The sequence below is a fragment of the Lagenorhynchus albirostris genome, chromosome 3 (assembly GCF_949774975.1).
Source record: "Lagenorhynchus albirostris chromosome 3, mLagAlb1.1, whole genome shotgun sequence".
In the NCBI taxonomy this organism is placed as follows: domain Eukaryota; kingdom Metazoa; phylum Chordata; class Mammalia; order Artiodactyla; family Delphinidae; genus Lagenorhynchus; species Lagenorhynchus albirostris.
Window position 1 is genome coordinate 51,854,840 of NC_083097.1, and position 23,531 is coordinate 51,878,370.

Below are 23,531 nucleotides of genomic sequence, written 5' to 3' on the forward strand. Positions count from 1 at the left end.
GCTTGTTTGTTTTTTTGATGTTGAGCTGCGAGTCATTTATATATGTTGGATATTAACCCCTTATCAGTCATAGCATTTGCAAATGTTTTCTCCCATTCAGTACGTTGTCTTTTCATTTTGTTGATGGCTCCTTCGCTGTGCAAAAGATTTTAAGTTTAATAAGGTCCCATTTGTATATTTTTGTTTTACTTCCTTTGTTTGAGGAGACAAATCTAAAAACATATTGCTATGATTTATGTCAAAGAGTGGTCTGCCTAAGTTTTCTCCTAGGGAATTTATGGTTTCTGGTCTTACACTTATGTCTTTAATCCATCTTTAGTTTTTGTATATGGTGTTAGCGAATGTTCTAATTTCCTTCTTTTACATGTAGCTGTCCAGTTTTCCCATCATCACTTATTGAAGAGACTGTCTTTTCTCCATTGTAAATTCTTGCCTCCTTTGTTGTAGATTTATTGACCGTAAGTGTGTGGGTTTATTTCTGGGCTCTCTATTCTGTTCTATTGAGCTATGTGTCTGTTTTTGTGCCAGGACCAAACTGTTTTGATTACTGTAGCTTTGCTGCATAGTCTGAAGTCAGGGAGCATGATTCCTCCAGCTCCATTCTTTCTCAAGATTGTTTTGGCTATTGGGCATCTTTTATGTTTCCATACAAATTTTAAGATTTTTTTGTTCTAGTTCTGTGAAAAATGCCATTGGTATTTTGATAGGGATTGCACTGAATCTGTAGATTGCCTTGGGAAATTATGGTCATTTTAACAATATTAATTCTTCCAATCTAAGAACATGGTACATCTTTTAATCTGTTTGTGTCACCTTCAGTTACTTTCATCAGTGTCTTACAGTTTTCTGATTACAGGTCTTTTACCTCCTTAGGTGGCTTTATTCCTAGCTTACCTTATTCTTTTTGATGCAATGGTAAATGGAACTGTTTCCTTAATTTCTCTTTCTGATAGTTCATTGTTATTGTATAGAAATGCAACATATTTCTGTATATTAATTTTGTATCCTAAAACTTAACCAAATTCATTGATGAGTGCTAGTAGTTTTCTGGTAGCATCTTTAGGATTTTCTATGTATAGGATCATGTCATCTGCAAACAGTGACAGTTTTAGTTCTTCCTTTCTAATTTGGATTCCTTCTATTTCTTTTTCTTGTCTGATGGCTGTGGCTAGGACCTCCAACACTATGTTGAATAAAAGTTGGTATTCTCATTTAAAGCTCAAAAACAAACTTTGTTTATAAATGGCTTTTTGATGGATGGCCGTCCTGCTTTTCACTGGGATCCCCCATATATTAATACTTACAGACCTTTTTTCTCAGGCCATTTAGATTTTCCAGAGATTATTTTAGCTCCAGTCTGAAGCTACTTTTATACCATACTGTAGGACCCCTGGAGATAGATCAAGGGAAGAAGCTGGTACTTCACCACACAGTATAAAAATGTTAACTTGAACTTTGACTTTTGACCTCACACTACCCCTACTAAAGACCCAACTTGGTGTGCTGAGTCCAAAGCCTCAATAGTTTAATGTCTCCACTCCATATACCTCCAGTTTTTAGGTGTGTGGGTAAAAGTTAGTCTCTTGATTGCAAAAGAGAGAGGGAGAAGGTCTAGTAGTCTGTTCTTACTTTAAAAAAAATCTCCTTGTTTTTAGCTCCACACTTGAACCCTGAATTTTGAAGTACAAGGTTCCTTCAAATTCAAAGCCTTTCTCTTCAGTTCTGTAGGGCAGATAATCTCTCTTGTTATCATTACTTCTGTCTCTTGGAACACAGATACTTTTCTATTTCCATGCTCTACAACCTTGTTTAAAATTCTTCTTTGCCTCTATCTTCTCTCCTATACTTTGATCTAATAAACTGACACTTTAAAAAAATCTTTATTGACATTTATGTTAAGTTTTGGGGAAAGATATACATGTATGATCATTTAGCTATGTTTAACCTTTTCACTTTGATTATGAAGAGTTTAATCAACTAAAAATTAAGTACAAGAGTAAGGTTTACATATTTAATTCAAAATTCAAATCATCTAAAATATCCTGTTCAATAAAATGTAATTAATACAATTTTAAAGTGGTTTCATCTTACTCGTTATGGCATGAGCTTATCCAAAACACTTCTAGTTATAAGTTATTTTGGATTACTATAAATTCAGTAACTTACCTCTTCTTTTCCTAATGTTACCAGAACTTCTTCATTCAGTGGAATCACTACAGGAACAAAATAAACCAAAATTATACATATGCTTAGTTAAGTCTCAAAAATCAAGAATTTGATTTTATGGTTTCTGAGATACCCCTTTCCCTTTCCATTTATATATTACAGAACTTTTTATGAGATGTGTACAGTTTTTATGAAATTTTTTAATTTAACATCTTATATAGCCAACTTATATATCATTTTAGACAAATGTGATATTTATGCCTTTTGTTTTCAGTGCCTTTTTCTCTTCTCATTTTATTTTCCTAATCCATCAAAAACAAAATTAATAATCTACAGTGTGTTCCTCAAATATTTCTGTGGTTACATGATTCTATGCATACATATACACATATTCGTACATATTTGTACATATACATGCAAGTGTTATTAATTTTCTTATTGCTGGTTTTACAAGAATGAGATAATATCATACATATTATTCTTATTTTCACCCAAAAAAACCCCCATGGAAATCCTGTATATTCATTTGGTGTAAGTCTAATTCATAATTTTAAATCACTGTATAATATTCTGCAGGGTAAATACACCAAATGTGTTCAGGGATTTCACTACTGATTCAGCATTGACCTTGTGTCTAGTTTTTAGCCTCAAAAAACAATGACACAGGAAGCATTCTTTTATTTATGTCTTTATATATTGGTGCTCTCATTCCTGTGGGATAGATTCTCAGAAAGTGAATTTCATAGAAGGAAATGTGTATTTTGAATTTTAAAACAGGATGCTAGATTCTTTTAATTTTTCTAGAAGCAATGAACAAGAAACAGCAAAAGATACTATAAAATCTTCTAAAATTTTTGCCAGTCTAATGAGTATAAACTAATATTCCTTAATTAATTTACATAGCAAAATCAAATCCCTTATACTTAGAAAAGTTCAACTCATACTAAGAAAAGTTTATCTTTCCTAATGAAGTGCTATTTAAATTTCTCAAATGATATGCTACTGAAACTTTCTAAGCTATTTGCCATTCTAGAGGGTTTTTTAATAGAAAAGAGCTATGTACTTCATAGGCCCTGTATTAGAACTAATTATAGGTAGCCCTAGGATGGCTATACAATGAAAAGGATTCTAAAAACATAAAGTTCAAAAATCTCCCTCTTGGAGAGTGTGGCCAAAAGTAGCACTTCAATGCTAAAACAATCATTTCAACAGATACAATATGACAGGCTCTAAGAATATAAAGATTTTAATAATCTTTCCAGTGTGGCAGTGTACAGGATTCACAACCTTAAGCAAGGTGGGTATTTGACCAACAGGTCAGTGTGTTCAGTGCTGGCAGTACAAGGTTTGTACGTAAAAGATTATGAAAATAAGAAAAATAAAAATTTTAAATTCCCTGACATATAGCATCAAAAAGAATAAAATACTCAAGAACAAATTTAATTTAGGAAGCAAAGAACTTATACGCTGAAAACTACAAAATGTTGCTGAAAGAAATTAAAGACACACCAATGAAAAGAAAAAAACATCCGGTGTTCAAGAAGTGTTAAAACTTAATGTTATTAAGATGCCAATAACACCCAAAGCAATCTACAGATTCAATGTAATCTCTATCAAAATCCCAATGATGTTTTTGTAGAAATAGAAAAATCCATCCTAAAATTCACATGGAATCTCAAGGGACTCCAAATAGCCAAAACAATCTTGAAAAAGAACAAATTTGGGGGTCTCACACTTCCTAATTTCAAAACTTACTACAAAGCTACAATAATCAAAACAGTGTGCTACTGGCATAGAGACAGAGATATAGACCAATAGAATAGAGAGCCCAGAAATAAAAATCCTCACTGTGGGGACTTCCCTGGTGGTCCAGTGGTAAAGAATCTGCCTTACAGTGCAGGGGATGCAGGTTCGAGCCCTGGTCCGGGAAGATCCCACATGTCGCGGGGCAACTAAGCCAGCACGCCACAACTACTGAGCTAGCGCGCCCCAACGAGAGGGCCCACGTGCCTCAAACTACAGAGCCCACATGCTCTGGAGCCCGTGCGCCACAACTACAGAGCCCGTGTGCCCTGGAGCCCGCACGCCACAACTAGAGAGAGAAAACCCATAGGCCACAACTAGAGAGAAGCCCGTGCACCACAACAAAGACCCAACACAGACAAAAAAATAAATTAAATAAATATTTTAAAAAATCCTCACTGTATGATCAATTGATTTTTTTTGAATTTATTTTTTTATACAGCAGGTTCTTATTAGTTATCCATTTTATACATATTAGTGTATATATGTCAATCCCAATCTCCCAACTCATCACACTCCCACCCCACCTCCCCCCCACACCATCAATTGATTTTTGACAATGGTGTCAGGACAGTTCAATGGGGGAGAGAACAGTTTTCTCAACAAATGGTGCTGGGAAAACTAGATAATACACATGCAAAAGAATGAAGCTGGACTTTCAACTTTTCATTAAGTTTGAAAATTTCTAAAATTAATAAAAAAAATTCTTGATCAAGAGGTAAAAAGTCTATTTTAATAAAACTAGTGGATTGATGATAAAGGCCTAAAGTAAATTTGTGGCAGTAGGGCTCAATATTTAATGACCAGCTATATGTGAAATGGGAAAATCTAGAAGAATCTAAAAGGACTCTTAAATTTGTAGCTGATCAAATAGATTCCATTCAATGTGTCAGGGAATGGCAATCAGTTCATGAATCTGAGGCATCTGTAGAATAATTTGGAAAAGAAGTCTAGAAGGTAGAAAGATATATAAGTGTGATACAGAGAAGTCTGGTTTGGATATACAGACTTGAAAGTTGTTGTGGAAATTGTGTGTCCTCTCCCTATCCCCCCACCCTCTCCCACCCCACCCAAAATCAGATTTTGACGCCCTAATCTCCAGTACCTCAAAATGTGACTATATTGGGGCTGGATCTTTAAAGAGGTAATTAAGTTAAAACAAGGTCATCGGGATGGGCCTTACTCCATTATGAATGGCATTCTTATACAAAGAGATTAGAACACAGACAGGTAACCATGTGAAGACCCAGAAAGATGATAATCTATTAGGCAAGGAGAGAGGCCTCAGAAGAAACCAACCCTGCCAACACCTTGATCTTGGACTTCTAGCCTCCAGAATTGTGAAGGAAAAAAAAATCTTCTGTTGTTTAAGCAACTCAGTCATGCTACTTTGTTATGGCAGCACTAGCAAACTAATATAGAAGTCATTAATACAGATATAATCCATAAAAACAGAAGCAGAAAATATAATGTTGAAATAGCATATAGAGTAAGGAGCAAAAATCGCTGAACACAGTCAACTGGAGAACACCAACATTTTAATAGCAGAGTATGAGCAGTCTCTGAGATGCCCAATATAATGCTAGAGGAGGCAATAAGAAAAACAGTTGAATGCAAATTAAAATAAAAATTGTATACACATACCTATCTGATGTGCCAAAATTAAAAAAACTACAAGGTGAGGACTTCGCTGGTGGTGCAGTGGTTAAGAATCCGCCTGCCAATGCAGGGGACACGGGTTCGAGCTCTGGTCCAGGAAGATCCCACATGCCGCAGAGCAACTAAGCCCGTGCACCACAACTACTGAGCCTGCATGCTGCAACTACTGAAGCCTGTGCACCTAGAGCCTGAGCTCGGCAAAAAGAGAAGCCACCGCAATGAAAAGCCAGCACACTGCAACGAAGAGTAGCCCCCGCTCACTGCAACTAGAGAAAGCCCACACGCAGCAACGAAGACCCAATGCAGCCAAAAAAAAAAAAAAAAAGACTACTAGGTGGTAGTGAAGACACAAAACAACGGTGGACATTGGCATGAATATAGTAGTTTAAAACAAGAATGCAGATAAAATTGGGAAGAGAATGAGGAGAAAAGAATCCCAATAACTGGGATAGAGAATGGAGAGTAAACTAAGAAGGGATGGGGGGGGGGACCTAAAAGAAACAGGACAGAGGGGCAGGAGAAAGCAGAAGGGAGACGTAAATGAAAAAAGAGGGTACAATCCATATATAAGACCAAATACAGACATACATACCACATAAAGGAATGTAGGCTTTAATAATAGAAAAATATCTCCTAGTTGGGTATTATAACTACAGATTTTTAAGGCTTTTTTTTTTTTTTTTTAATTTATTTGGCTGCACCGGGTATTAGTTGTGGCATGCAGGATCTTCATAGCAGAATGCAGGATCTTTAGATGAGGCATTCAGGATCTTTAGTTGCAGCATGCGGGATCTAGTTCCCTGACTAGAGATTGAACCTGGGACCCCTGCATTGGGAGTGTGGCGTCTTAACTACTGGACCAGCAGGGAAGTCCCTTTTAAGCCATTTTCTATTGCTCAACCAAAGGCAAAAATATAGCTGGCCTCAGTTGGACAAGTCAAAAGGCAACATAAAATCTATGTGGCCCTTATGTAAGTAAGTATCTAAAATAATTTCTCTCTTCCACTAAGTAAGTTTCATTCATTAAGAAACAATTTACAGTTTCTACTGAGCATGTAAAACAGTGTCTCCGCCTGCTGATGCAGTGGACACGGGTTCGTGCCCCAGTCTGGCAAGATCTCACATGCTGCGGAGCGGCTGGGCCCGTGAGCCATGGCCACTGAGCCTGCGCGTCCGGAGCCTGTGCTCCGCAACGGGAGAGGCCACAGCAGTGAGGGGCCCGCGTACCACAAAAAAAAAAAAAAAAAAAAAAGTGTCTATGAGGATACAATGATGGCTGTAATAAAATCTCCATAATCAAGATTACTATATTCTAATGTGAGGCAGATATGTTCATCTATAATAATAATGAAGTATGAAATAATGTGTGTAAAAAAAGAAAAATAATGTGACTTCCTAATAGCAATGGAAATTATTAGGCAATTTCAAGAGGGTAAATGGACCTTGAATTCTTCTTGTGAACATTAAATTAATTCACCATTAATTTGTTTACAAAAATATAAGCCTAAAAATAAGAATCTTACTTTCAGGAGTTTCTTTCTGCCATTGACTGAGTTCAGCAGTCAAACATTTCACTTGAATAATTAATAATGACAGCTATTTAAAAAAAAAGAACAAGAGAATAAAACAAAGTCATTTCTTGTGGAATATTCATATTTATTCATAGATGAAGGCGTAGACAGTCTTAATACTTTAACACAAGTTCCTAACATAAATGGTTAACACAATAGCAATCAAAACTATAAAAAATTATCACTCCTAACAGAATTTTCCTTTAAATGGCTTATAAGTTGCCATTACACCAGCAATACAGTATTAAAAATGATCAATTCTAACTTCACCATTCAACCTAAAAAAACCTAAGTACATTAAGTTTATTCCCTAAATTAATATTCTTTTAAAAAAAGAATGTTATTTATTGCCAACATTTTTTAAACAAATTTGCTTTAAATATGCTTTTTTTTTCCTTTCTATGCACTTTCAGAAAAATTGCAAGTATGTTTAGCTGAGCAGTTAAAAGTAAGTTTAAATATCAATACATATATAAAGACAATTATAAAATGAGACTGGTTCCACAAATCACATATAAAAACCAGTTTTACTACACAATAGTTTGTAAACTGTGTACCCCTTTAGCCAAAAATAAATTAGGATAAATGTTTCTAATATTAGGTGATTCCAATCATTGTAAATTTGATAATTATAAATCTGTGTGATAAATCTGTTGCCTGATTAGACCATAAAATTAAAACTTATGCATGCTTAAATTTCAGAACATTTTTTATCTCCTCTATATAATTTTTATACATAGACAAACAGATCAAAAATTCACATTTCAAAAATGCAATAGGTATTCCTGTAATATTTATACTAAAAGGACACCAAGTACTCTTTTTTAACAAATTTTTATGATGCAGAGTGGGGAGCTCAAAGACCCTGCTCTGGATCATAACACTGGCTGTTGAACAGTCAGAGAAAAAAACCCTAGTCTCTTTGAAAGATTTATATAATTATATAAAAATGCATTTACAGGTATTAAAATTTTTACCAAAAAAGAGTTTAACATTATTTTCTTAGAGATAATTAAATAAGAATGTAAAAAAGTTTTTTGTGAACTATACAGTGATTTATAAATGTTAATTATTATTATTATTATTATTACTGGAAAAGGATAACAAATACTTAAAAAGTACTATTTAAACTAGGCAAAACTATCATAATGATAAGGTATCTATATCACTTTTCCTGAACATATTAGATTGAAATATATAAAATTACTGATACTTATTTTTGAACCTATTAAAAAACTGTAATTTAACCTCATACTATACTGATGAAACTCAGCTCTTACCTTCTAAAGCCCAGCTAAAGCAAACACCCAAATTATTTGATACTGATATAAAATTAAACCCTTTCTGAAAAAAAATAGCAGTAGTATTTCTAAAGTGATTTAAACACACATATTTGAGAAATCCTGCCATTTTCTCATTTAAATATCTAACTTCTTGCTTTGGAAAATGGATTGAGTTTTAATATTGAAGTTTTGAAGTTACCAGATATGTCAAAAAGAGTTAAAAAAGCAAGCCTGAAATTATGCTTAAAGGCCTGCTTGGAAGGTTGGCCCTTGGCTGGCATCTGGCTTCAGAAGGTTCCCACCAACCTAACTCACAAGAGTGGCTCTCTGTGCCTAAAGTGTGAGAAAATACAATTTATGCTAAACACCTGCTTTCCTCCTGAGAGTCTGGTATTTTGATAACTGCTAGGCAAGGGGTGCCTATGTGACTATCCCCCACAAAAAACTCTGGGCTCTGAGTCTCTAATGAGGTTCCCTGGTAGACAACATTTCACACTCATTGTCACAACTCATTGGGGTAATTAAGCACGTCTTGTGTGACTCCACTGGGAGAGGCTCCTGAAAGCTTGTGCCTGGTTTCCTCTGAACTTCAACCCATGCTTCTTTTCCCTTTGCTGATTTTACTCTGTATCATTTCAGTGCAATAAATCCCGGCCATGAGTATGACTATGAGTACTGTGAATGTTCCTAGAGAATCATCAAACCTGGGAGGAATATTAGGGATCTCTAACAAAATAGGAAAAGACATTTTGTGGATTCTTTAGATAATGCTATTATTGACTATCTCAGGATACTGATTATTTACAACTACATAAGCACTTCCCTCAAAACCAAGTGTTTGGCTTACTACCTGAAAATCATTCAGGAAACTTACAGACTTCGTCCCTAGTGACTCTGATTCAGTAGGTCTCAATTTCTACAACATAAGAACCACATTTCCCAAGGAAACCATATAATTATTTATTTACTGTACAATATTTTTCCAAATAAAACATTCAGTTTTACCCTGTATAAAAGAACACTATTTATTTATTGATGGATAAAAAGCTTTTTACAAAAGATGGCTTAATTTTTTTATCACCAATTTTTAGAGATCTGGTGTAATAGGCACTTCTAAAAGTGACAAATTAGTTTTTTCCTCTTTCTCTCTCATTCTCATTTATTACTGAGTATTATTATGCTCACAGGTTTTTATGTTTTCACATCATTATAATCAATTGAAGCCATTATTTCTTTTAATGCTCACATGATACTAAATTTGGACAGCCAAGTGCCTTCAATTGGTTCCAATGTCTTTTGACATGCTCCCAGTAGTTTTGGAGAACTTTCATTGGAATTATTTGTATATTTAAATCTGTTCTTAGAATTTTTATCACTAAAACGTTTTTAACTTTTTATATGGTCAAATGCATCTAAGTTTTCTTTTACCATGTCTAAATTTCTATTATCAGCCGAGACATTTTCCCCTGGTCTCTAACTAGATTGCACAAATAGTCTCCAGCTTTTCTTGTAAGATTTTCATAGCAATTCATCCAGAATTTATGTTTATATAATGAAAGATAGAAGTCCAATTTTATTTTCTCCCAGATGGATATACAGTTGTATCACTATCATTTATTAACTAATTCATCCCTTTCCCAAAGATTGGAACTATCATCTTTGTCATATTTTAAATTCTTAATCTGTTGCACTGAACCACTGGTTTATCTCTAAACCAATTCCATAGGTCTTTGCATTTTGAAATGAATATTTTAATCCTTTTATTAAGCTTAGGGTAAAATCAGTTAAGATTCCACACAGACAGTAAAATAACTGTGGCTACTGCACCTAACACAAAGTACGACAGTATTTGTTCTAATTTTTAACACGGTATCATAATAGCAGCCAATGAGTAATTCACTGAAAGTTGAATGTATGTGTAGTTGTTAAAAGATAAATGATAAAGAATTTATTTATAACAGATTATTCAAAAAGTTTTTAAAATACTCCTCTTAAATCAGAAAGAGTAGAAAATTTTCCAAATCATTAAGCATACAGGTATTAACAAAGCTATTATACTTGGCATAAATATTATCTAAAACATAAATTCCACTTACCTACTTTTCGGAAGAACAAAAAGAATCATACCTGAGCATTTGAATCAGTGAGTGTCTCAGTTCCAACAAGCGATAATTTGTTCTGACACTTGATTTAAAAAGTAAAGAAAAACAAGTCACACACTATACACCACAAACAATTCCTTTTCCTTGTCCTTTTATACCAATGTAATATTCCTCTAAAACAATATACAAATATCTGATATATGAGAAGAGTTTGTTTAAATTCTTTACTTCCTAAGCAAGAGGATCAGGAAGGCAGCCAAATAGGACCCAAAGTGAACAGATCAAAAGTAAAAGTGGGGCTTCCCTGGTGGCACAGTGGTTGGGAGTCCGCCTGCTGATGCAGGGGACACGGGTTCGTGCCCCGGTCCGGGAGGATCCCACATGCCGCGGAGCGGCTGGGCCCGTGAGCCATGGCCGCTGAGCCTGCACGTCCGGAGCCTGTGCTCCACGACGGGAGAGGCCACAACAGTGAGAGGCCCGCGTACCGCAAAAAAAAAAAAAAAAAAAAAAAAAGTAAAAGTGGATGCTTAACTCAACACAGAATGAAAAGATGAGCATAAGAAAAACAAAAACAAAAATTAATAGCTAGGGTGAATTAGAAACGAGATAACGGAAAAATGGGAAATAAAAGAACAAGGGGGAAAACATTACAGAAAGATAACAAAAGAGGTAAGAAGATAGTTAAGATCATAAGAAAATAAAGCCATCAGGAGACATTGTTACTATGCCATTAAAAAAAAATCCATAATTGTTAATAGTGATTATATCTGAGTAAAAATATGGGCAATTAAAATTTTATTTGTGCTTATTTCTAGGAGCAGTATTTTTCCATCAAAAAAAATTTCAGTTTTTTTAATTCAAATTTCTATATCGAAAAAATTTCCAAAGCAATACAAATTATCTTGAAAATACAGTAATAATACAGAGTACCAAGGATATATGTTAAAAAAAATTTTTTTTAAAAGAAAAAAACCCCACTAACCTGCCTTGATCTGAAACCTTACTGGGAAGAATAGGATGTAAAAAAATGTCTGTGGCCTATATTATACATTACACTATTTTAAGTAAAACAAATTTTTACCAGCATACTATAGTGCACCAGAAGTGATTCTACCCCAGTAACTCAGAAAATGTACATACGCTTCAAACACAACGTTTTCTAAATTAATTCATATTTTCACTCAAACTCCATAAGTATGTGTTCTCCCCCTTTATATTCTCTATCTTGGGAAATAACCTCACCAACCACTCAATAGCCCAAACCAGGAACCTGAAACTATCTGTAATTCCCCCTCCCCATTTCACAACAATTAACCTCCAGGTCCTTTTGGTCCAAACTTCTTAGCATCTCTTGAATCCATTTTTCTATTTGCAATGACAAGACTTAGGCTTCAGTACGTCTTACAGGACTACTACTAGAGACTCCTAAATATTCTTTCTTTGTATAGTCTCACTCTTCTGCATTCCATCTTCTTCAAAACCACCAGTTATTTTCTCAATCAAGATATCTCATCAGGTCACTTCATGTCTATAATCCTTTAATCATTCCCCATAATATACATTCAACAAAATCCTTCATGTGTTGCCCCTAATTACCTCTCCAGTCTCACTCTACATATCCTTCTTCTCCTAATTTACATGTCATACTATTCTACTTAGAGTTCTCTAAACTCTCCCAACATTTATATATTTTGTTCTTTCTGCTTTGTATACCTCTTCCACTTTCACAGGCTAACTCCTATTTATTCTTTAGAAATGAACTCAGTTATTTCCTCTTTTAGAAAGCTATCTTTGGCCCCTTCAGTCTAGGCTTAGTACTCCTCCTAAGTATAGTCTTTGAACTTTACCACCACACTTCTAATATAATTTGTTATTGCCTCCATTAGATGATAATCTTCTTCAGGGTAGGGACTGCCATAATTTTCTCTCTTTCTACAGCTCACCTAGTATAAAGTTTCTTAAATGAATGCTTATAGGTCTAAAAAATATATAAGTATTTATCATATAATGGCTTTCAGAATCCAGCATAATTATTTCTTTCCTAAGTCTATTATTGAAATGGAATTCAATCTTATAGTAAGTAATTGGGATATCACTTTCATGTCTTGATACTTACTTCTTCCATATCTTTCCACATTTCTTCACATTTTTTAATAAGCTCTTCTTCAGCATCTGTAACATCTTCCACATCTGTAGTACTATCTGGATCTAGATGTTGCTGATTCACTGACATGTGCCTTGTGATTTTCTTAGCCTTGTGAGAAAAACTAAAGTATAAAAAATAGTCATTTAATAATATTTGTTGAATACCCATTACCTGTCAGATACTCACCTAGGCGCTAACGATGTAACAGTGAAGAAAATAGGCAAAAATTCCTCCAACCATGGAGCTTACATTCTAGGTGAGGAAAACAGAATAAACTAAAAAGATTAAAATAAATATAAAGAAGCTATAATAAAAAGATTTTAAAAATATAGTGTTGCATATCAAATAATTTGTAAGTACAATGAAGAAAAGCAAGACAAGGAAGAAACACAGGGAGTGCTGAGACAGGGGCAATGTAATTTTACGTAAGGTGGTCATATAAGGTCAATGAGAGGTTGACAACTTAGCCAAAACATGAAGGAAACAAGGAAGTAAGACCTGTGGATATTTAGGGAAAGAGGCTCCAGGCAGAGGGAAATGTAAGTACAGAAGCCTTGGGGAAGGAACATGACTGCTGTGTCCTAAAGCAGTAAGGTAGCCACGGTGATTAGAGCAGAGTAAGGCAGAGAATACAAGATGAAGTCAGAGAGATAATAAGGATGAGATCATGTGGGCTTTGCAAGTCATTTTAACGATATATGCTGGGATGTTAAGTGATTAGAGGGCTTTGAACAGAGGGATGACATGATTTGAATTGTATTTTAACATTATAACTCTGGATAACTACAGCCAGTAAGGAGAGAAGTAGGAAAACCAGTTAGAAAGTTACTGCAATGATCCAAGTAAGATGGGGACCAGCATAATATTGAGAGAGTACAAAATGTCCAATTCTAAATATATTTCCAAGATAGAGCCAAAAGGATTTCCTAGCAGTCTGTTTATAGAGTGTCAAAGAAAGAGATGAATCAATTATTATTTTAAAAGTTTGGGCCTAAGCAATTGGAAAGATGGAGTTGCCAGTTACTGAGATGGGGAAGATGATAGAAGAAACAGATTCAGCAAGGCATGAGATGCTGATTAAGAATCCAGTTCAGGACGTGCTAAATTTAAGGTATCTATTAGTGGAGCTGCTATTTAGGCAACTGGATATACATGTTTGCAGTTCATGGGAAAGTTTCGAGCTAGAATTTGAGTCACCCCCATACAGATATTTAAAGCCATGAGGCTAGGTGAGATCAGAAAAGGAAGAGTGTACAGATAGAAATGAGAAGAGTTCCAGACCTGGAGAGACTGAAGAGATGAGGAAATAGTCTGAGAAGGAGTGACCTAAATAGTCTGAGAAGGAGTGACGCATAAGGTAAAAGGAAAAAAAGAGTATGATATCCTGAACTCCAAGATCAGTGTTCAAGGAAGGAGTGATGAACTATCAACTACTAGTGATAGGTCAAGTAAGATAAAAACAGAGAATTGACAATTTACTTGGCAATATGGTTAAGGGACTGTATTTTCCAAAAATAGTCAGCAATATTTCAGGTTGTCACTCCCCAACAAGAGGCAGAGCCTCTTTACCCTCCCCCTTGAACCTGAGTATGCCTTTCTGACTACTTATATGAATAGAATACAATGAAAGTGATGTCACATGACTACCAAGACTAAGTCATAAAAGGCTTACATCTGTCTCTCTCTCTCAGAATACTCACACTTGCAACCCAGCCATGCTATAAGGAAGCCCAAACTAGCACAAATAAAGGGACCATTTGGAGAAGCCCACACTGAAACACTGTGGTTCCCAGCCAAAAACTAGCATCAACTATCAGACACGCATGTGAACAAATTTTCTGATGATTCAGCCCCCAGGCTTTGAGTCTTCTAGATAAGAACCCAGACATTGTGGAGCAGAGACAAGCTGTCCCTGCTATGTCCTGTCTGAACTCCTGATGCAAGAATCACTGAGCACAATAAATGGTTGTTTTACATCTCTGTTAATGAATGCAAGTCTGTGTGCCAGACACACAGTGAGGCCAAACAATACCCAAACGTCAGAGTTCGGAGCAGAGAAAGGTTTATTACGGGGCCATGCAAGGAGACTGGTGGCTCATCCTTAAAAACCCGGAACTCCCTGAAAAGTTTCAGCAAAGCCCTTTTATAGGAAAGGTGAGGGATGGGCATGGTTAGTTGTTGCAAACTTTTTCAAGTCAGGTCCTTTGTTCTTGAGGTCAGGTCATGGTCAGGTCACGATGTTCCCATAAACCTCCAACAAAACAAACATTATTCTCTGTTCTGGCAAGAGAGGGCAAGGTCCCAAGGCTCAACTTTCACCCTCCAAGGTCCAGGCCCTGGCTAAGAGAAGGGGGTTATCCTGCCCCCCTGTGTGGGGGCGTGTATCCTGCCCAGGAGCAGGCCAGTTATCCTGTCCAGGAGCGTCCATCCTGCACCCAGTCTGGGCCCTCCCGCCAGTGCCCAGGCCTGGCTGAAAAGACAGATCTCAGCTGGCGGCGCCCTCAGAGCCAGGTCCCCAGACCCTGCCCAGCCATCGTCACCGAGGGAGCAAGGCGCCCAGGACCCAACCTGCCCTCAAGCTCCTCAGGCCATCCAAACCAGGTTCCTCGGACCGTGACCCATGGAGACTGCCACCACCATTAGGTCGAGGAGGTAGGGATAGAGCAGAGGTTCACTGCTGCTTCAAGGCCTGGGCCTGGCCAGTGGGTGGCCAGGGCGAGGGCTCTGGAGCTCAATGGGACACAGCCCTTAGCCTGTCCCTGGGCCCCCCAGCTCACCCACCAGCCTGAGGCCCGAGGGTCTGGGGAGAAGCCCACAGTCCGCCTGATACTGCACTCTCTGCCGCGAGGACCACTGCAAGACTGACCATTGCTGGAGCAGGACCTCTAACCGCCATGCTAATAGTCGTGCCCCAATGGCTGCACACCTGCCCCACTCCTATTACATAAGTTTTGGAGTAACTTGTCACACAATTTCATTAAAGTAAATAACAAAAATGGAGGTCATTGTTAACCTTCATAAAAGTAGTTTCAGGAGAATGGTGGAAGTGAAAGCCTGACTGAAGTAGACTCAAGAGAGAATAGAAGGTAAAAAGAATTGGACATATCCAGTATATAAAACATTTTCAAGAATTTTTTTCTCTAAAGGGAAGAAGTGAGGTACCAGCTGTAGTGAGATATGGGTTGGAGTTTTTTGCTTTCTTTTTTAAGTTAGGAGGAAATACAGTATCTTTATATGATACAGTAAGAGAAGCAAACATTGCTGATGCTGAAGAGAAAGGAGAGGAAAGAGAAGAATTAGATCTAATACACGAGTAGAGGGGTTGGCTTAAGATAGATATACATACAGTTCATCTATTTTAATGGGAAGGTAGGCAGAATATTAGGGGCACAGATACAGACAGGTAGGTGAATAAATGTGTTGGTAAGAGCTTGTGCAAGTTCTACTTGGATTGCTTCTCTTTTATTAATGAAATGGTAACTAAAGTCATCAGCTATAAATGAAAATGGGGAAAAAGCATTGGAGATTTAAGAACAAAAAAAATGTATAAAATAGATATATAAGAGAGTGGAAGAGGGTAAAACAGTAGGATTACTAGATAACATTAAACGCCCACTTGAGATTAGTAGTCATGAATTTAAAGTGAAAGTAGAACATAGTTGTGTGTTTTCCTCTATAGTGTAACAGCATAGGTGAAGACAGAGACAAAGTGAAAGAATGACAAAGTCTCTCAGGTATGACCAGAGGAGTGAGTAGCTAAGATAAGATGGAGAATATAACCACTGGAGAAAAGGAGGTCAAGAAAAAGAGAGGCCAGGTTATTTGAAAGATCATCTATATGGATATTAAAATCACCAAGAATTACAGTATTGCAGGAGAGGGACAGTATTACAACAGTATTGCAGGAGAGGAGCTAAAAATCAAGGAATGAAGGAGCTTGACATAATCCAGCTAGATAACTGCTGCAAGGAGAAATGATCGGTGGTACAGTCTGATGGCATAAGATTCAATGTTGGGTAACTTTAAGGAGGTGGACAGAGCAATAAAAAACAATGAGGATGTCTATCCCACAACACCAAATGCAAACCAGAATAACCCACCCCCCCAAAATACTTCTTTCATATGAAACTTAAATTTTATATTGCTTAATATATGACTTATCAACAGAGAGCTTTTAAAAACGTAGATATGTCATAGATTGGAGGACTCCATTTTGTAAAGATGTAAATTCCTCCCAAGTTGATCTATTCAATCTTATTTCAAAATTCTAAGAGTTTTTGTGTGTTTTTGTGGCACTTGACAAACTAATTCTAATTCATATGGACGTACAAATGACCAAAAACAGCCAAGACACTCATGAAGATTAAGATGGGAAGACTTGCCTTACCACGTGTTAAACTTATTTAAAAACTATACTAATTATGATAGTGTTCAATCAGCACATAGACAGGCAATTGAACAATGGAACACAATACAAAGCCTTTCTAGAGTCACACATTTACAAACCTATGATATACACTGCTTTTTTTTTTCAGATATATTTTGGCCCAAACACACCTCCCTCATTCTTTTTAACAAATGCATAGTATTTGTGGGGAAAAATAAGCCTAGATATATGTCTCAATCTTTATACTACTCCTCCATCCCTCAAAAAATCCAAACCATAAAAAAGAACAGGGAGAAAACATTTTTTTGATCTTGGATTAGGAAAGGCCTTTCTAGACAAAACTAAGTAAAATCACTGTATAAAATTTTTAAAATTCCAACTGGACAAAAATATCATTAAAAAGTTAAAATTTAAAACCCCAAAACTTAAGAAATTTGTATATGCTTGGCACCCAAGACCTAATTTCCTTAATGAATAATGAATGCCCACAAATTAATAAGAAAAAACCAACAACCAATCATAAAAGAAAAAAAAGAAAACTAAAAAAGTGATCACTATAAAAGTCAGGCTATTAATTATTGGGTTGGCCAAAAAGTTCCTTTGGTTTTTAAGTAAAAAAAAAGACACATTTTTCACTTTTACCAAGAACTTTATTGAACAACATATTCACCCTTTTGTTCCACTACCTTCTGCCATTTTTCAGGCAACTTCATAATTCCATCTTCCCAAAACTTTTTACCTTTTTGAGCAAAGAACTGTTCTAGGTGCCTTTACAGTCTTCCAGGGAATTGAAATTTTCTCCATTAAGAGAATTTTGTAAAGACCGAAATAAATGGAAATTTGAAGGTGCAATGTCTGGTGAATATGGCAGATGAATCTGAACTTCCCAGCCAAGCTGTAAGAGTTTTTGCCTGGTCATCAAAGAAACATACAGTCTTGTGTTATCCTGATGGAAGGTTATGCATTTTCTGTTGACTAATTCCGGACACTTTTTGTTGAGTGCTGCTTTCAGTTGGTCTAATTGGGAGCAGTACTTGCTGGAATTAATTGTTTGGTTTTCCGGAAGGAGCTCATCATAGAGGACTCCCTTCCAATCCCACCAAATACACAACATCAGCTTCTCTGGATGAAGACCAGCCTTTGGTGTGGTTGGTGGTGGTTCATTTAGCTTGCCCCACCATCTCTTCCGTTCCACATTTTGTACAGTATCCACTTTTCATCACCTGTCACAATTTGTTTTAAAAACAGAACGTTTTCATTATGTGTAAGTAGGGAATCACATGGGGAAATACGGTCAAGAAGGTTTTTTTCATTTAACTTATGTGGAACCCAAACATTAAAGCAATTAACATAACCAAGCTGGTGCAAATTATTTTCAGCGCTTGATTTGGATATTTTGAGTATGTCATCTATCTCCTGCGTGGTATGATGTTGATTGTTCTCAATGTCTCAATTTGATTGCTATCAACTTCAACTGGTCTACCCGACTGTGAAACATCGTCCAGCGAGAAATCTCCAGCATGAAACTTTACAAACCACTTTTGACATGTTCAATCAGTCACATCACCTTCTCCATAAACTGCACAAATCTTTTTCTGTGTTTCAGTTGCGTTTTTACCTTTCTTGAAATAATAAAGCATGATATGCAAAAATGTTGCTTTTTTTCTTCCATCTTCAATATTAAAATGGCTACACAAAAATTCACCAATTTTGTTAAGCTTTTTTTTAAATGCACGTAGATATGACAGCTGTCACAATACAATCTAACAAAATTGTTTCAAAAGACAACTAAGCACTATAGGGCCATCGTAGGGAAAAAAACCAAACAAATCTTTTGGCCAACCCAATACTTTTGGAGGGAGGGAGAAAGGAGATGAAAGGAGATGGGGAGCTCTGACTCGGATGGGTCAAGTGGAGAGACTTCCGAAGTGATTATCAAAATTTTATTTCTTAATCTGCATGGTGATAAAGCTGTTCGCCTTATAACAATTTATAAACTTTATATTTATTTTGTGTGGGGCTTTTCATATCTGTATGGTATTTGCAATAAAAAGGCAAACAATAAAAACAATCTAATAGAAATGAGTAAAGAACACAAATGCGGAATTAAAAAAATTATCTTTTGAATATAGAAAAATGCACTTATCCTTACTCATAAGTCATAAAAATGCAAATTAAACAAAAGTTATTTTTCATTCAGATTAGCAATAATGAAAAAATTAATAAAAAACAATATTGGCAAGAGTGTAGAACAAAAGGCATGCACTGTTTGTAGACCAATCCCTTTGTAGGATAATTAGCAATATCCATCAAAATTTTAAATGCATTTATCTTTTGACCCAGAAATTCTACTCCTAGGAATAATCCTACAGATAGATACATTTGCATAAGTCTACACAGGTATGCTTACTGCAACATTATCTATAAAAAAACTTTATGGGAGTGAACTCTTCAATCAGACTGTCTTGGATTAAATTCTGGCTTCAATACTTACAAGCTGTATGACCTTGGACAAGTCACTTAAACTATCTGTGCCTTGGTTTCCTTATCTGTAAAATGAAGATAATATTACTCTATAGGATTGTTATGACAATTAAATGAGTTAATATACGTAAAGCTCTTAGAACTGTGCCTAGCATATAAAAAACTATATCGGTATTGGCTATTAACATTAATATTAATGTTAATAGCCAATACTAAATGTCAACTAGTAGAAAGCTGGTTAAATAACTTACGCCATATCCAAAAATGTTTACACTAAACATCTTCCTTGCTACACACAAAAGATATAGTTAAGTTCACAAAGCCATAAACAGTCATTAACAATTTTTGACTTTTATGCTTAAAAATATTCTAACATTATATAAATATTTGTTTTAAATATACCTTAATTTAGAAATTAAGTGCAAATTGAACTTTCCCTACTTTGTAGAATACTAACCAATAAAATACATTATCAGCATGCAAAATGTGAAAGTCTGTGTGTGTGTATGTGTATATAGATATTCAACAAGTTAGCTGAATGTGCAGCTCAATGTAGCATTAGAATACAAATAAATAAAATCGCTTAAGGGTTTAAATTTATCCTTTCCCCACAATTTGTATCCTTAAATCTACCTTTCTGTAAAGACAACAAGTCAATCTTTTGAGATTCTCAGTTGGTACTACAATTTTGAATCATTTACTAAAGAACAATAGTGCTATATTTAGGGATACTATGGCATACAAACTTAAAAGATCTAATGCCAAGACCTAATACTAATTAAAGAACCTCATACTATCATTGGAAAAAGAGTAATACACATGAAATCAAGTAACAGAAAATACCCATGTAATTCTAAGCTGTATTCATTTATCCAACACATCATCTTAATGTGTGCTGTTTGTCAGACACTATGGCTCTAGCTGTGTAGGTGAAAAAGTCTCTGTCCTCATGGAGCATACATTTTCACTGAAAAGAGACAATATAAACAAATGGACAACTAAATACCTGATACGATTTCAGGTAGTTAGAAGTGCTATGATGTGGTAAATTATACAACAAAGACTGCAAGTGCTTTCAGAATTCACAATAGAAGAGATCAAAGAAATCTACCTGTAAGAACGAATGGCTTAGTACAGTGCTCAGTACACAGTACTAACTCCTTAGAATGATAATGATTAAGGCTAGATTTGCTGTGGAGATGCTCTCAAGGCATTAGAAACAAGATTGGAGGCAAGTATGAGCATGTAAAATTTGTGAGACACAAAAGAAACTGGTCTGATTAGAGCAGAAGACAAAGAAGAAACAAGACTTGCAAGGTAGGACGTGTCAAATAATGGGAACCTTTAAAATTTAGGTAAAAAAACTTTAAGAAGTATTTCCTATGGGCAGTTACTTCTGGGATCCACCTCAAAGCAAAAGTAAAGAAGAGACTTATCTGGTTTGAAATAGGCAACCAGAAGGCTTTCAGTAGGCTTTTGGAAGCAGTGTTTTAAGGAGGGTATTTGACAAGTTACATTTATTGGATAAAACAGAAGAGATTAAGGTTGTAAATTTTACACATAGATCAACGAAACAGAATAAAGAGACTTGAAATAAGCCCACACGTATATGGTCAAATAATTTATGACAAATGAGCCAAGAATATATGATGGGAAAAAGACAGTCTCCTCAATAAATGGTGTTGGGAAAACTGGACAGAATGAAACTGGATCACTGTCTTACACCATACACAAAAATTAACTCCAAATGGTTAAAAGACTTGAATGTAAGACTTAAAACCGCAAGACTTCTAGAAGAAAACATAAGTGGTAAGCTCCTTGACATCGGTCTTGGTAATGATTTTGGGGGTATGGCAAGAAAAGCAAAAATAAACAAGTAGGACTATATCAAACTATAAAGCCTCTGCACAGCAAAGGAACTATTAAGAAAATGAAAAGGCAACCTATGAATGTGAGAAAATATTTGCAAATCATATATCTGATAGGAGGTTACTACCCAAAATGCATAAAGAATTCATACAACTCAATACCAAAAAACAATCTTATTTAAAACTGAAAAGATCTAAACAGACATTGTTGCAAAGAAGATATACAGATGGCCAACAGTTATGTGAAAAGGTACTCAACACCATCAAGTAAATGCAAATCAAAACCACAATGAAATATCACCTCACACCTGTTAGAACGGGAATTATCAAAAAGATAAGAAAAAACAAGTGTTGGCCAGGATGTGGAAAAAAAGAGGATCCCCTGTTCACTGCTGGTGAAAATGTAAATTGGTGTGGCCACTATGGGAAATTAATGAAGGTTCTTCAAAAAGGTAAAAATAGAACTACCATATGATCCAGCAGTTCCACTTCTGGGTGTTTATCCAAAGAAAACAAAAACACTAATTCAAAAAGAAACATGCAGTCCCATGTTCATTGCAGCATTATTTACAATAGCCAAGATATGGAAACAACCTAAGCGTCCATCAACTGATGAATAAAGAAAGTGTAATACAGACAGATAACAAATGGATAGGTAAATTTTATCCAGCCATAAAAAGGAATGAAATCTTGTCACTTGCAACAATATGGATGGACCTTGGGGGTGTTATGCTAGGTGAAATAAGTCAGACAGAGAAGGACGTACCACATGATCTCACTTATATGGGGGACCTAAAAAAAAAAAAAAAAAGCCAAGCTCAGAGATACAGAGAACAGATTGGTGGTTGCCAAAGATGGCAGGGGTGGGGGCGAATGGGTGAAGAGGGTTGAAAGGTACGAACGTAAAATAAGTAAGTCATGGGAATATAATATACAGCATGGTCACTACAGTTAATAATACTGTATTGCATATTTACAAGTTGCTAAGAGAGGAGACATAAAAATTTCTCACCACAGGGGGAAAAAAACAATTCTGTAACTATGTATAGTAATGGATGTTAACCAGACTGTGGTGATCGTTTCGCAATATATACAAATATTGAATCATTATGCTGTACACCTAAAACTAATACAACATATGCCAATTATACCTCAATTTTTTTTTTTTCTTTTACGGTACGCGGGCCTCTCACTGTTGTGGCCTCTTCCGTTGCGGAGCACAGGCTCCAGACGCGCAGGCTCAGCGGCCATGGCTCACGGGCCCAGCCGCTCCGCGGCATGTGGGATCTTCCCGGACCGGGGCACGAACCCGTGTCCCCTGCATCGGCAGGCGGACTCTCAACCACTGCGCCACCAGGGAAGCCCCTCAATTTTTTTTAATGGTAAATTTTGTGTTTTTACCACAATAAAAAAATTTTTTTTTGTTTTTTTTAAAGAAGAGAGTTTAAGTCCAGAAAGCCATTAAGAGATGGAAACCTAGACCAGAATAAAGGCAGAAGGGTGAATGGTCCTGCCTGGGCCACTTAGGTTACCAGCCATGACTGGTTTTCTGCCCCATCCCTCCCCACCCCCTACGCCCCACGCCCCACAGTAACAAGCGCTCACTACCTTCTTCAGAGACTGTGTGAAAGAAACAAGAAGCTCAGGAAAAAAGACATGTTTGGAGCACCTGAAGGGAAGCCCGCAAATAAACCAATTCTTTCAATTCCCCACCCCTGTGTCTCTCTGTCCTAACAGGTGGGATTCTAGAGCCGGAAAAGAACGGGACTCAAGGCCTGGCTAGACGTTAGGTATTCAGTTCCTCGGAGGTAAGGGTCCCACCACTGGGGCTGCAGCTCCATATCCTGGGAGTTGCCAACCCCGGAGCAAGTTTCAACTGTTATGGCGCTCTCCCCGGCGCATCGCTTACCACCACGCAGAGACCCGGACTTCAGGTCGTCTCAGCCTACCGGAGACGCGGCTCTGCGGCCGAGGACTCGCGCGCGCTGATTTCTGATTGGTTCTGCTCCCAGCCAATCCCGGAACTTGCTCTGCCGCTGACAAACAGGCCGCGCCGCTGCTT

At 36.4% G+C, this 23,531-nt stretch overlaps 1 protein-coding gene across 2 annotated transcripts in view; it reads right to left on the minus strand.

Moving 5' to 3' along the window:
- Positions 1–23,448, minus strand: part of CENPK (centromere protein K) — a 40,100-nt gene extending 16,652 nt beyond the window's left edge. The window contains exons 1-7 of one of the 2 annotated variants that reach the window (XM_060146101.1): positions 23,379–23,448; positions 19,612–19,666; positions 12,917–12,982; positions 12,701–12,838; positions 10,610–10,666; positions 7,152–7,224; positions 2,167–2,213 (exon numbers count right to left, since the gene is read on the minus strand). In XM_060146101.1, coding sequence (XP_060002084.1) covers positions 2,167–2,213; positions 7,152–7,224; positions 10,610–10,666; positions 12,701–12,817 — 294 coding nt within the window. In that variant the 5' untranslated portion in view covers positions 12,818–12,838; positions 12,917–12,982; positions 19,612–19,666; positions 23,379–23,448. Of the gene's footprint in view, positions 1–2,166; positions 2,214–7,151; positions 7,225–10,609; positions 10,667–12,700; positions 12,852–12,916; positions 12,983–19,611; positions 19,667–23,378 lie in introns of both variants that reach the window. The other variant, XM_060146102.1, reaches the window with a different exon arrangement.
- Between the last annotated feature and the right edge of the window lie 83 nt (positions 23,449–23,531).